General features: G+C 36.0%; 1 protein-coding gene across 1 annotated transcript; it reads right to left on the reverse strand.

Moving 5' to 3' along the window:
• Positions 1–293: 293 nt before the first annotated feature.
• Positions 294–7,356, reverse strand: LOC107934939 (uncharacterized). Its single transcript, XM_016867471.2, has 5 exons — positions 7,330–7,356; positions 7,137–7,232; positions 6,972–7,046; positions 1,030–1,213; positions 294–890 (listed from the first exon to the last, which is right to left on the reverse strand). Exons 1-5 carry the CDS (start codon positions 7,354–7,356, stop codon positions 607–609), a joined length of 666 nt encoding a protein of 221 aa, XP_016722960.2. The 3' UTR covers positions 294–606.
• Positions 7,357–10,500: the final 3,144 nt, after the last annotated feature.

Genomic DNA, 10,500 nt, shown 5'->3' on the forward strand with positions numbered 1-10,500 from the left:
CCGAATGATATATGAACCCTCCAAGTATTTAATGCATCAAAACCTATGACCTAAAATACTATTTGATTGGGATTACTAATGCAATAAGACTATGCCTATTTTGTTAGGCATCAAAAGGAACACTGTTGGAGTTTTGCAGCAAAAGAAAACAGAAAACAATTTGAAGAAAAACTGAATAAGGAACTTTGCAAAAAGTATCTGAAAACTTCATCTAATTTTCATTCAAATTTTGAAAGATATATAAGAGTTACAAAAGTAATTTGTCAGTTACGTAATGGTTTAACTGCTCCCACTTAATACATAAACAAAAACTAGCTTAAACTTGTACACAAAGATAAGCTGACATATCAGCAATTACATCAATACAAATCAGCCAACATATCCTACTAACTTTGCTATCAAATTACAAAGGAACAAGACAAGGTTACATAGGAACAAAACAATCAAAATGTGTTGCTGCATTCGGACCAGCTCCATTTCTGCACTTCAAAACAGTGTTGCAGCTTGAGTTTGCTGAATTTGCTGCTGGTCTTTTGTTGCAATGCAGGCCAAAGCTTAATAAACACATATAGGCTTTTCATCTAGAATTTACAGTTTACAACAGTGTTACATATCATCAGGCTTTATATCCCATCTTTTCTTGTGAACCATGAAACTTTTAAGAAAGTTTTCCATTTCTTCAGCTATTGGTCCTGGTGTTAGCTCCATGATATCTTCCTGATCGTCACTGCCAATCCAGCCATAGTAAGGCCTGCGCTTTGTGGTCAAGGTATCACCTTGCAGTGGTGGTGAGTTGTGACCATGAAGTGGAGTAGAGTGGTTGTTACCACAAGGATATGTAACATCTCTTTTGCTACAGCCTTCGGCTTCGACTGGTAGGAGATAGTTACCTGATCACAATGAATGACTAAATGAATGTTTATGCTATTAAAATTTACAAGTTAAAAGGTGCTAGTTGGGATTGGCTCGAAAATATGACCCAAACCCATAAATTTCAATGGGAATAAATCAAAAGGGAAAGCTGGTTACCGGATTCATTTGTCAGTTTTGATATACACAAAGTTTTATTCAACTCTGGTGCACCATCAAAGCCATTGCTGGTTTGGAATTCAGCGTTAAGTGGACTCACATCAGAGCATACAGGTACAAGAGCAGTTCTACTTGAGGTCTCAGCAACTGGTTCCTTAGGATCACTTGTTCCTTCTCCGGTTACCTTCAAAAACGAATATCAAAAACAATCAAAAATTAACTAAAGACATGTTCATTATAACCGAATGCTGAAATCAATCGTCAATAAAAGAAAACTGAGCAATCCAGAAAGCAACACACAAGCAAATTCATGAGGTACAGATTGGATAAAATAAATCATTAAGAGCATCAAAAGATATTCGCTATCACAAATAGTTAAAGGTTGCTATGACATAGTATGTCAACTTCCAACTTTGCTTTATGAGCATTATCAAGCAACAATCTTCAACAATGATCAGTCATATAAAACAAATAACCCAACTAGAGATAAAGTTCATGGAAGTTTAATACAGAACACAATACCCTCAACAATCGGTTGATAACATTCAGCAATTTCAGAAGCCTTGTACTAGAAAAGACCAGTTTGCTCTTTGATCTAATATACAGAAATTAATTTGCTCACTTTTTGAGTAAATGGGGAAAAATGCTAACGGACTCTAGTACAAACACCTCCATAATACTTTTACCCAGTAACAACCTCAGCATATCTACACAAGATAAGTTAAACATTATTGAAGCAATGGTTAGCATGTAGCAATCACATGTTTCATTATTATTACTATTATTATTATTATTTGGATGTAATGATGTAACTTAGTTGTATTCCAACTAAGTTTGTTAGTGGTAGTAGGTGGTGATTTATTTTAAGTGGATGTAATGATAAAACTTAGTTGTATTCCAACTAAGTTTGTTAGTGGTAGTAGGTGGTGATTTATTTTAAGTGGATGTAATGATGAAACTTAGTTGTATTCCAACTAAGTTGTCAAGTTGTAAGCTTGTATAAATAGGCTTTATGCCATTTTAAAAAAATGAATGAATTCAATCAAGATTTCATCCATATACTCTCTATTTTAGCTTTGCTTAAAATTTATTTCATTTTTCTTCTTTGTTTCTGCCGCAAGTCTCGATTCTTGCTCGGCAAGCTTTTTGTTGAACCTTGCTATTTGTTGCACTTAGCTCCAACAATTGGTATCAAGAGCCTATTTCTTAAGGGATCTGTTATACAAATTTATGGCTTCATCAAGCTTTTCACCAGCTGCACCTCAAGTCTTCAATGGAGAAGGCTACCACATATGGGTGGTTAAAATGAAGACCTACCTACAAGCTTTCGATCTGTGGGAGGTAGTCAACTCAGATGTTGAACCAGAGCCACTTAGAGGCAATCCAACAGTGGCTCAAATCAGGCAGCATGCTGATGAGAGGACCAAGAGGCACAAAGCCATGTCTTGCATCCAGAACTCAGTGTCAGATGTGATTTTCACAAGGATTATGGCCTGTAAATCACCAAAACAAGCATGGGACAAGTTGCAAGAGGAGTTTCAAGGGACAGAGAGGACAAGGCAGCAACAGTGGCTGAACTTAAGGAGAGATTTCGAGAATTTGAAGATGAAGGAAGAAGAAACTATCAAGCAGTACTCTGACAGGATTATGGCTGTGGTTAACAGCATAAGGCTCCTTGGAGAGCAGCTCAAGGAAGCTAGGATAGTGGAGAAGGTTATTGCAACTCTGCCCGAGAGGTATGAGGCAAAAATCTCATCTCTCGAGGACTCAAGGGACCTGTACACCATCTCCCTGACAGAGTTGATCAATGCTTTATATGCTCAAGAGCAAAGAAGAGCAAGCAGACTGGAGGAGCATCAAGAAGGTGCCTTTCAGGCAAGAACAAACACTGCCTACAAAGGTAAGAAGGCCTGGAGAGACAAGCCAAGGACTGATGTTGCAAGAAAAGAGGGTCAGACTTGCAAGCACTGCAGAAGGGCTGGTCATCCAAAAGAAAAATGCTGGTTCAATCCAGATGCTGTATGTCAGCATTGTAAAAAGAAGGGTCATGTTGAGAGAGTCTGCAAGAGCAAGGCCAAATCAAGGCAGAGTCAGTTTCAACAGAAGAAAGCTGAGGCTCGAGTAGCTAAGGAGGACAGTGACCAAGAGAAGCAAGTCTTTGCTGTGTTATGCTCAGCTGCTCAAGAAAGGTTCTCATCTGGTTGGCTTCTAGACAGTGGATGCACCAACCACATGACACCTGATGCTGCAATCTTCAAGTCTTTAGACAGAAGCTGCAGAACTAAAGTCAAGATAGGAAATGGACATTTTATTCAAGCTGAAGGCAAGGGTGATGTGCTGATATGCACCCCCACAGGTGCCAAAGTGATTTCAAATGTGCTTTTGGTGCCTGAAATTGACAGAAACCTGCTCAGCATAGATCAGTTGCTGGAGAAAGGTTATTCTGTTGTGTTCAAAGACAACCAATGCCAAATCAATGATCCAAGTGGATCCAAGCTGATGGCAGTTCCTATGGCTAATAAGAGCTTTGTAGTTGACTGGACCAGGGAGTCAGACAATGCCTACACAGTCACATCAGATGAATCCAAGCTTTGGCATCAAAGACTTGGACATGCCAACTTTAGATCGATGGCTCGAATGGTTAGAGAGGACTTGGCTGAAAACTTCATCAACTCAGTGGATCATGATGATGTGTGTGAAGTGTGTCAGCTAGGAAAGCAGGCCAGACTCCCATTTCCCTCGAATCAAGCCTGGAGAGCCTCTGAAAAACTCCAACTGGTGCACACTGATGTGTGTGGCCCTATGAGGACTAAGTCATTAAGTGGAAACAGGTACTTCATACTGTTCATTGATGATTTTTCAAGATATTGCTAGCTTTACTTCCTAAAACAGAAATCAGAGGCGGCCTCAGTGTTTTGGAAGTTCAAGACTGCTGCTGAGACTGAAACAGGTTGCAAGCTGAAGTCCATAAGGTCTGATAATGGGACTGAGTACACCTCAACTCAGTTCCAAGCCTTCTGTGATAAGGCAGGCATCAAACATCAACTTACCAACACATATACACCTCAGCAAAATGGTGTAAGTGAAAGGAAGAATAGGAGTTTGATGGATATGGCCAGGTGCTTGATGATTTAGAAGAATCTGCCTAAAGCACTATGGGCAGAGGCAGTTAACACTGCAAACTACATTCAAAATAGGCTTCCAACCAAGGCCTTGGATCAAAAGACTCCATTCGAAGCCTGGTTTGGATTCAAGCCATCACTGGCTCATCTGAAGGTCTTTGGATGCATCTGTTATGCTCATGTACCTGCTGTCAAAAGGGACAAATTGTCTGAAAGAGCTCGACCTGGTATTTTGGTGGGCTACAGCACTGTTAAGAAGGGCTATAGGATCTTGGATCCTTCAACAAAGAAAGTGTCAGTCAGTAGGGATGTGGTATTTGATGAAAAGTCATGTTGGAACTGGGAAAAACATGAACCTGAGGAAGTTTCAGAAGGACTTGCAGCAGATCAAGCTGAGCCAGATCAAAATGTTCCTGAAATGGACATTGATGATGAACCAGTTAGAGGAACAAGACCATTGACTGAGATTTATGAAAGAGCTCATGTAGCCATAGCTGAACCAAGCAATTTTGAAGAGGCTGAAGCTCAGCAAGAGTGGAAGCAGGCAATGGCTGAGGAGATTAGCATGATTGAGAAGAACCAGACCTGGGAATTAGTTGAAAGGCCAGTCAAAAGGAAGATAATTGGGGTGAAATGGGTGTACAAAGCCAAGCAAAATGCTGATGGTACCTTGAACAAACTGAAAGCAAGGCTAGTTGTCAAGGGGTTCAGTCAGAGGTATGGCCTGGACTATCTGGAGACCTTTGCACCAGTGGCCAGGCTAGACACCATCAGATTACTGATTGCCTTAGCAGCACAGCTCGAGTGGAAGATCCATCAACTCGATGTGAAATCAGCCTTTCTGAATGGTTTCTTAGATGAAGAGATCTATGTTGAACAACCACAAGGGTTTGAGATAGCTAGCAGAGAGCATATGGTCTACAAACTGAAGAAGGCCCTATATGGCTTAAAACAGGCTCCAAGGGCCTGGTACAGCAGAATCGATGGCTACTTGACTAATTTGGGATTCGATCGAAGCAAGAGTGAGCCAACACTGTATGTCAAGAAGCAAGGGACACAAACACAGCTCATTGTATCCCTATATGTTGATGACCTGCTGGTGACAGGAGGAGATCGAGCAGTGCTGGTCGATTTCAAGACCAAGATGCAAGAAGTATTTGAAATGTCTGATCTAGGGGAAATGTCTTATTTCCTTGGAATGGAGGTGATTCAAGCACAAAATGGGATATTTCTAAGTCAGAGAAACTTTGCCACAAAGATTCTGACCAAGTTCTCCATGCAAAACAGTAAAGCAACTAAAACACCTGTTGCTGTTGGAGAAAAACTATCGAGCCAAGGTGATTTTGAGAAGGTTTGTGAAACAACCTACAGAAGTCTAGTTGGTTGTCTGTTATATTTAACTGCCACTAGACTAGACATAATGTATGCTGTAGGATTGCTCTCAAGGTTCTTGCATTGTTGCAATAAAAAGCATTTACAAGCTGCTAAGAGAGTGCTTAGATATGTCAAAGGCACTTTGAGCTATGGTTTAAGGTACAGCAAGGAAGGAAATCTTAAGCTGGTTGGCTACACTGATAGTGACTGGGCTGGCTCGATAGATGACATGAAAAGCACCTCAGGGTATGCTTTCAACCTTGGTTCAGCCATGTTTTGCTGGAGTTCGAAGAAGCAAAGTCTCGTGGCTCAATCTACTGCTGAAGCAGAATATGTGGCAGCTGCAAGTGCTGTCAACCAAGCCATTTGGCTAAGGAAAATCTTAGCTGATTTTAAAGTGCATCAAAAGGAAGCTACTGAGATCTTCTGTGACAACCAATCTTCAGTTGCAATTGCTAAAAATCCAGTGTTCCATGGAAGAACAAAGCATTTCAGCATCAAGTTGCATGTTGTTCGAGAAATGGAGCAAGCTCAGGAAGTGAAGCTGATCCATTGTAATTCTGAGGATCAACTTGCAGACATTTTGACTAAAGCCCTTAATGTCACAAGGTTCGAATGTCTAAGAAGGAAGCTAGGTGTTTGCTCCATGCAAACCAAGGAGGAGTATTGAAGCAATGGTTAGCATGTAGCAATCACATGTTTTATTATTATTACTATTATTATTATTATTTGGATGTAATGATGTAACTTAGTTGTATTCCAACTAAGTTTGTTAGTGGTAGTAGGTGGTGATTTATTTTAAGTGGATGTAATGATAAAACTTAGTTGTATTCCAACTAAGTTTGTTAGTGGTAGTAGGTGGTGATTTATTTTAAGTGGATGTAATGATGAAACTTAGTTGTATTCCAACTAAGTTGTCAAGTTGTAAGCTTGTATAAATAGGCTTTATGCCATTTTAAAAAAATGAATAAATTCAATCAAGATTTCATCCATATACTCTCTATTTTAGCTTTGCTTAAAATTTATTTCATTTTTCTTCTTTGTTTCTGCCGCAAGTCTCGATTCTTGCTCGGCAAGCTTTTTGTTGAACCTTGCTATTTGTTGCACTTAGCTCCAACAAACATATAACTTTGATTCTATATTTCGTTGTAGTTTAATGTATTTGAAGCTTCTGATCATGTAACAAATACACACACGCATATACATGTATGTATATCACCACTACAGATTAATGAAAGTTAACTGTTACATTTTTCAAATCAACTTCATTAGGAGTGGAAGATGAACTGAAAGGTTAACAATTTGGATCTTCACTAACAAGACCAGAAAGCAATAAGTGACGGGGAAAACAACAACATTACAACATAAGACCAAACATGAAACTCCTAAAAAATATAAAAATATATACAATTTTTATAAGAAAGCAAAAACATATAAAGCTTCTACCTTTTCAAGTATGGCTTCAAGTAAAACCTTGTAAGCAGAATCTTCAATGAATGGCCACCCATTTTCCCCATAAACCTGAAACAAAAACAATCCCAGATTTTCCATATGGCTTTTCTTTAAAACCCCAAAAAGAAAAACAGAAACTAAAAACTTTTAAGAACTCACATGTAGCAAATCCTTTATGGTTGTTTGAACAACGTCTACAGGAAACCCATATGGCTTCATTGCATCAATGGCAGCATCCTTTCTCGTATTAGATTTCTGAAACATACAAAAATAAAGTATAAACTTTTTATTAAAAGTGAACGATAGGAACAAACTTAAGAGAAATCAAAGGAAAAACAGGGGAAGAATTTGCCTTTTTCGCACGTCTTCTTGGAGGCATTCTTTCGCACTGCTTCGCCAAAAAAACAATGGAAAAGGGTTCTTAGTAAGCGATCATGGCACTGAAAAAAATGGGTTCTTTTTCTTTTTTGTACGCTGTAAACTATAAAAATATTTATTTTTATTTGTCTCATATTATATATTAGTTATTTATTTTTGTAATGTTACGTTTTAGTCGCTTACGTTGTTAAGCTCTATTACTCCCTAATTGCAGTTCTTCATGGTAGTCCAAATGGGTTTTAAATGCGTTTTAGTCACATTTGTTTGTCTCATATTACATTTTAGTCACTTATGTTTGAAATGTTACGTTTTAGTCACTTACGTTATCATTTTGTTACGAAGTGGTCACTCTACCATTAAGTTCCATTACTGTCTAATTACAGTCCTATATGGCAGTCCAATTGGGTTTTAAATGCCAATTTAGATTAGGCTTCCATTAGGGAGGTAATGGAGTTTAACAGTAAAGTGATCATTTTGTAATAAAACGATAACGTAAGCGACTAAAACGTAACATTTCAAACATAAGTGACTAAAATGTAATCTGAGACAAACAAAAATTACTATTTTTGTAGTTTGCCCTTAAAATAATACTTTTTTATTTAATACTTTAAAAAATATAAAGATATAAACTATTAAAATGAAGAAATTGTATTTTTACTATCGTAAAAATATATAATTTAATTATGATCCCCAACAAAATTTTCTAATTTCGCCTTGCATATAAGTATAGGATTAGTCCAAAGTGTAGGTTGCACCACAAGTTTAATAAGGTTAAAATATTTTAGATTTCTCTACTTTTTAGATTTAAAAATTTAAGTTAAACTATTAAAAGTGAATGTATCTATTACAACAACTTGATCAAATTAGTTCATCTACTATTAAATGGATCAATTTAGTCACTGTATTATTAAAAAGAATTAAATAATATCAAATTGAAATAAGTTATCATTTATTGTTTAAAAAATATTATTTTGTGTATAGGAGAATTAATATTTTTAAATTTTTTATAGTTCAATATAAGAAATCTATTATTTGGAATTGAACAGCAATTGAAAAGAAAAAAATTTCTAGATAGTTTTTACACAATAAATGTTAACTCTATTAAACTTTGGATTTATTTAATTTTTTTTTAATAGTATAGGGATTAAATAGATCCATTTAATAATCTAGCGCCTATAATACAAGGACCTCCCAGATACTTTAACAACTATTAAATTTTCTAAAGATATTTTTCTAATTTACAACTTGACCCGAAAGTTTAAAGAAATTACCCCATTGGTAATTTTTGTGAATTTTTTTCTTATTCAAAGCGAGCCCACACTCGACAGATATAAATTTATTTTTCGCTGCATTTTCAAAACTGTTTTTTCCATCAAAAGTAAGGTGTTACATTTGTAGAATCATTAGGAGTGGAAGATGAATTGTAAAGTTAATAATTTGGATCCTCACAAACAAGACCAGGAGTGAAAGCAAAAATAAATAAAAGCTTCTACCTTTTAAGCATGGCTTCGAGCAAAACCTTGTAAGTAAAATCTAAAGATTTTCATTTTAAATTGATTTCTAAACTTCAAAACTTTCTAATTACATCTATAATTATAAACTATTGATGACATATCAATTAAATTCTTCCATTGTTGAAAACGTTAATTTAATTATTAAATTACACTTAAAATTTTATGACATAATTTAACATAATTTAAAATGTAATTTCAAGAGGATGTAAATAAAGTTAGGAAGCATGCAAGTGGTTATAAAGAGCAGGGAAATGTCATATGCATGCATTGAAATAGGAGAAGATGAACGAATGGAGGAATGGCATATTCCAAAAGCTGTATAATTCTAATTTTAGCGGTTAAATTAAAGTTAATGCTTTTAAAGAACTACACTAGAGCCGATTGAGTCTTAACTCGATTAGTATGGGTATTATTATCAATAAAGGAGGGCGTAGGTTTGAGTGTGCTGAAGCACATTATCCTCCTATTTATGGGTTGGGGTAGGGCTATAAATAATTCTAGGTATTGTGTCAAAAAGAGCAGATATGATCAAAACTTATAATGAGAGTTAAAAAACAGTATCTTAATACTAAATTTCGTATAGTTGGGCGAAGCACTTTATTTCTATTCATAATGAAGCCTTGGAGACTAGCACACAGTAATATTTCGACTGTCCTGATTCAAGTATGTGTGTTTATCTTAATATTGATGTTGTTGTTAACTTTGTCTCTAGTTTTTTCTGCTACAGGTGAAGTTATGCATTACGGAAAGGGAAACTGGATCTTTGGCTATAATTGTTTCTTAAGGAAGTGTTCAGTTGCAGTTGTTGAGCTTTGGGGCTTACTGGATGGCTTACTTCTACTCTAGAAACAAGGATATGATGAGGTCATCATTTAGTTGGATAATCTAGAGAATGTCATATCTATTAATGACAATTCGCATGCGGGACATAAAAGCACGTTAATAAGGAGAATTCAACAAATCCTAGCCTCTGAAAGAAAATGGTCCTTGCGTTACGTTCCTAAAGAGACTAATCGGATAGTAAATGCTTTAGCAAAAATGGCTCTATCAAATGATGAAGTATTGCATATGTTCGAGGAACCCCTGATGGAGATTAAGGAGATTTTGAAAGAAGTCTTTTCTTTGAATAACTCAATTATGAATATTTCTATGTAATCCTTTGTTTTATTTATCAAAAAAAAGTAACTACGCTAGAACTATTCAAGGGTTGGGTTATCCGTCCAACCTTGATGGTTTATCCAAAATTTAGAAAGGTTTGGGTAAAAATATTAGTCCCAAAAAATGATAAGTTACCTATATTTAAAATGGTAACCAATGAAAAAAATATATTGAATTATTAAATTAAAATCAATAATATGGGCTAACCTAAAATAGGATTGATTAGCTATTTATAAATATAGATGGGCTTGGACAAAATTTTAAGTTTATATTTTTAGTCAGGCTTTGGTAAGCATAAGTGTATTAATATCATGCTTAATCCCGATCTGACCCATGAACACCTCTAAACTATATCGAATGTTGCTAAATTATTAATAAGTTTAAGTTTTGATTACTCAACTTCAAGAAATTACAAAATGGTTATTGACTTATTTCGAAAGTTATCATTTAAGTCACTAATTGCTATTAAGGCC

This window comes from Gossypium hirsutum, chromosome D10 (assembly GCF_007990345.1).
Source record: "Gossypium hirsutum isolate 1008001.06 chromosome D10, Gossypium_hirsutum_v2.1, whole genome shotgun sequence".
Classification (NCBI taxonomy): domain Eukaryota; kingdom Viridiplantae; phylum Streptophyta; class Magnoliopsida; order Malvales; family Malvaceae; genus Gossypium; species Gossypium hirsutum.

Bases quoted from the DNA above. Each gene is read 5' to 3' on its own strand.
- LOC107934939 (XM_016867471.2), bottom strand. From the start codon at position 7,356: ATGCCTCCAAGAAGACGTGCGAAAAAG. The intron at 7,233-7,329 runs GCAAATTCTTCC...TGTATGTTTCAG, and splicing joins CAAGAAGACGTGCGAAAAAG to AAATCTAATACGAGAAAGGA. The intron at 1,214-6,971 runs GTAGAAGCTTTA...TCGTTTTTGAAG, and splicing joins TTGAAGCCATACTTGAAAAG to GTAACCGGAGAAGGAACAAG.